We start from the raw sequence: 4334 nt of genomic DNA, 5'->3' as shown, positions 1-4334 counted from the left end.
AACATGTTCATCATAAACCTGGCTCTCACTGATCTACTGATGTGCGTCACTCAGAGTCCTGTGTTCTTCATCAGCAGCATCAACAGGAGGTGGATATTTGGAGAGAGAGGTACATCACTAACTAACTAACTAACTAACAAAAATGAATTAACTAACTAACAAGCTAACACTAGTTAGCTAGTTAGTTATTTGGTTTGTTAGCTGCTTCTTCTCTCTCCACCTACAGCGTGTGAGTTGTACGCGTTCTGCGGCGCTCTCTTCGGTATCTGTTCTATGATCACTCTGACCATCATCGCTGTCGATCGTTATTTTGTCATCACGCGACCTTTGACCTCCATTGGTGTGTTGTCACGGAAACGAGCCCTGCTGGTCCTGGTGGCGGCGTGGATCTACTCGCTAGGCTGGAGCCTGCCGCCGTTCTTCGGCTGGAGTGAGTGGATGTTAGCATTAGCACATTGGCATTAACTGGCAACCCCTTAACAAACATGCTGACTAGCCCCGCCCCCTCTCTCCAGGTGCGTACGTTCCTGAGGGTCTCCTAACTTCCTGTTCGTGGGACTACATGACCTTCACTCCGTCGGTGCGAGCATACACCATGCTGCTCTTCATCTTTGTCTTCTTTCTGCCGCTCTTCATCATCATCTTCTGCTACATCTTCATCTTCAGAGCCATCAGAGCCACCAACCAGTGAGTTAGAACCTCCTAGCGCTGAGCGCTAACCACTACTTACCATCCAGCTGTTTACGTCTGGTCACGCCCAGAACACGGGTCAAAACAATGGGCAACAGGGCCTTTGAGGCCACTGCCCCCGCCTGTGGAACACCCTGCTAGACCACCTCAGGGCCCTGCTTTTAAGACTTAAAACTCACCTTTTTACACAAGCTGATTTTAACAGTTAATGCCTTTTTTTAGTCCTGTCTTTTAATATATGTTGTGTTGCATTGTTTTAATCTTGTAGCACTTTGAGGTTTGGTATCAAATATAAAGTGCATTACAAATAAAATGTATTATTATTATTATTATTATTATTACAGGGCGGTGAGTAAGATCAGCGGTGGTGGGCGGGACTCTCTGAGGAGCTTCCAGCGTCTGCAGAATGAGTGGAAAATGGCCAAGATCGCTCTGATCATCATCCTGCTCTACGTGTTCTCATGGTCTCCGTACTCAGCCGTGGCCCTCACCGCCTTCGCTGGGTACGAACACACACAACTAGTTAGTTACACCAGTTAGTAACTAACTACCAGCTTCTAACGATAAACAACACTGAGATGTTCCTTTGATGTTCCTTTGATGTAGATATGCAGACATGTTGACTCCGTACATGAACTCAGTTCCTGCTGTTATCGCCAAAGCTTCAGCCATTCACAACCCCATCATCTACGCCATCACACACCCCAAGTACAGGTAGCTGACTCACTGTGTCTCTGACTTAAGAACTAAGAATTCTCCTTATACAAACTCACTAACTCACTAACTCATTAACTCACTGACTCACTGACTCACTGACTCACTAACTCACTGACTCACTAACTCACTGACTCATTAACTCACTGACTCACTAACTCACTTACTCACTAACTCACTGACTCACTAACTCGCTGACTCATTAACTCGCTGACTCATTAACTCACTAACTCATTAACTTACTGACTCACTGACTCACTAACTCACTAACTCATTAACTCACTGACTCACTAACTCACTGACTCACTGACTCACTGACTCACTAACTCACTGACTCACTAACTCACTGACTCACTAACTCACTGACTCACTAACTCACTAACTCACTGACTCACTGATTCACTGACTCACTAACTCACTGACTCATTAACTCACTGACTCACTAACTCACTGACTCATTAACTCACTGACTCATTAACTCACTGACTCATTAACTCATTAACTCACTGACTCATTAACTCATTAACTCACTGACTCATTAACTCACTGACTCATTAACTCATTAACTCACTGACTCATTAACTCACTGACTCATTAACTCACTGACTCATTAACTCACTGACTCATTAACTCATTAACTCACTGACTCATTAACTCACTGACTCATTAACTCACTGACTCACTAACTCACTGACTCACTAACTCATTAACTCACTGACTCATTAACTCACTGACTCATTAACTCATTAACTCACTAACTCATTAACTCACTGACTCATTAACTCACTGACTCATTAACTCACTGACTCATTAACTCACTGACTCACTAACTCACTGACTCATTAACTCACTGACTCACTAACTCACTGACTCATTAATTCACTGACTCATTACCTCTCCTCAGGCTGACTCTAGTGAGGTACGTTCCGTGCCTAGGCATGCTGCTGTGCGTGCGTCCTGGTGAGCTCCGTTCTACCAGCAGCAGCTTCATCTCCACACGTCGTTCCACCGTCACCAGTCAGACCTCTGACCTCAGCTTTAAGAAGTCCCGCCTCTCCTCTGCCTCTGACAGCGAATCGGTGAGCTCCCAGCAGTCACACGGGGTCATGTGGGCTGAGGTTTGAGACGTGTGTGTGTCTGCGTGTGTGTGTGTGTGTGTGTGTGTGTTCAGGGACTGACTGACACTGAGGCTGACCTCAGCAGCTCCAGCTCACGAGCCGCGAGTCGTCAAGTGTCACATGACCTCAGGGACACGGAGCTGGGATTCAAACCTACGTCCAGCATCAAGATGAGGAGTCGAGACTCAGGAATCTTTGAGAGGGTGAGACGAGTCAGTGAGTCAGTGAGTCAGTGAGTCTTTGTTCTCTACAGACGTACGTAGACGTCTCTATGTTCAATGAACGCAGCAGAGTCACAAATGAGAGTAAAACCAGAGACTTTGAGAACGACTCGTTAATTAATTTGTTTGTTTCTCACAGAGCACTGACTTCACTGATGGTCATGTGACCAGAAGCTCCATTGTGCGAATCCCGAGCATTGTGGTAACCACGGAGACCAGCCCCTTCCTCCCTGTGGAACAAAACAGCTCACGGACCCGGCCCAAAGCGCCCTATAACAACGCAGGGGCGGGGCCTTCCTCATAGGTATAATATAAATATAATATAATATTAATATTAATTATTTATCTCAGAGCTAATGATGATATTTGTGATGTTTTGGTCATTCTGTTCCCCATGTTTTCTGTTCTGTTTATTTATGTAATATTTATCTCCAAATGTTCCATAAATGTGTTTTATTTGGTAAAAATAAACATTTTTTTTTTTTTAACTTAAAAGTGTGTGTGTGTGTGTTCTGTTATGTCAGCCCCACTTTTCCTTTGTGTAGTATTGCAGTACACAGGAAGTCCAGCAGAGGGCAGACTAACTTCATATATAGACGGGATATGTTTTTGTTCATGCGTGTGGTCTCTATTATTATCCTAGTCTGTGGAGGACGGCGTTGGAAGAACACTTCAGACGTTAAGTGCAAAGTCGGTGGGTGAGCAGAGGACCGTTATTAGCTTCAGGCTAAGAAGGAAGCTATGGCTACTATTAGCACGCTAGCAGCGTTTGACCCCAAGAATCAAATGTGGGATGAGTTTACTGAGATACTCAAGCAGTTTTTTGCGGCCAATGAAATGAATAATGCAGACAGACAAAAAGCTATACTTATACGTGTTGTTGAGGGGTCGACATTCAGTCTGATGCGTAACCTTCTCAGCCCAGACACGCCACGAGATAAATCCTTCCAAGAACTCGTATTCCTGATGAAAAATCACTTTGAGTCAAAGCCCATTGAAATTGTACAAAGGTATAAATTTGACTCTCGCAACAGCAATTCAAATGAAACAGTCACATATTGATGCTTTTTTGACAGATTTAAAGCTGAAAGCTTTGAATGCTTCGTGATCAGATTGTGTTTGGGATTAAAGCCTAAAAGTCAGAGAAAGAGACTGAGTTAACTCTTGCTGGTGCTGTAAGAATCTGCCACGCTAGTGAACTAGCAACATGCTAAAACATTCAGTGTAATGGCGAGGGATGCAGACAGTCCAGCATTAGCCGTAGTGTCAACCAAGAGCAGCGTACACTAAATGGCAACAGGGCACAGAGACTTTTGACTGTAAAAGGTGTGGCATCAAATATGCAATAAAACAGTGCCCGGCTTACGGAAAAATCTGCAACAAGTGTAAAGGACAAAATCATTTTGCAAAGCAATGCTTCTCAAAAAGTGAAAAGGGCCAAAATGAACGTATACAGACAGTGGAAGAAACTGCTCTCTGTGACACATTCTTTGTGGGCGTGGTATCTCATGAAGAATGAGTGGTGTACACAGAGTGGAGCAGGACCCATGGGCAGAGGCATGGGTCCTGTTTTGCGTCTGTGCGGCTCAGA

General features: G+C 44.5%; 1 protein-coding gene across 1 annotated transcript in view; it reads left to right on the top strand.

The window, feature by feature from the left end:
- The window catches only part of LOC114476638 (melanopsin-A-like), a 9390-nt gene extending 6259 nt beyond the window's left edge, over positions 1 to 3131 (top strand). The window contains exons 5-12 of the mRNA XM_028468439.1: positions 1 to 109; positions 227 to 430; positions 516 to 687; positions 1035 to 1193; positions 1297 to 1404; positions 2309 to 2483; positions 2576 to 2725; positions 2883 to 3131. The exon at positions 1 to 109 is cut by the window's left edge and continues 25 nt beyond it. Of these exons, the coding sequence (XP_028324240.1) occupies positions 1 to 109; positions 227 to 430; positions 516 to 687; positions 1035 to 1193; positions 1297 to 1404; positions 2309 to 2483; positions 2576 to 2725; positions 2883 to 3047 (1242 nt within the window). The 3' untranslated portion in view covers positions 3048 to 3131. The remainder of the gene's footprint in view (positions 110 to 226; positions 431 to 515; positions 688 to 1034; positions 1194 to 1296; positions 1405 to 2308; positions 2484 to 2575; positions 2726 to 2882) is intronic.
- Positions 3132 to 4334: the final 1203 nt, after the last annotated feature.

This window comes from Gouania willdenowi, chromosome 15 (genome assembly GCF_900634775.1).
Source record: "Gouania willdenowi chromosome 15, fGouWil2.1, whole genome shotgun sequence".
Classification (NCBI taxonomy): domain Eukaryota; kingdom Metazoa; phylum Chordata; class Actinopteri; order Blenniiformes; family Gobiesocidae; genus Gouania; species Gouania willdenowi.
This window is presented reverse-complemented; position numbering and strand designations above follow the sequence as displayed.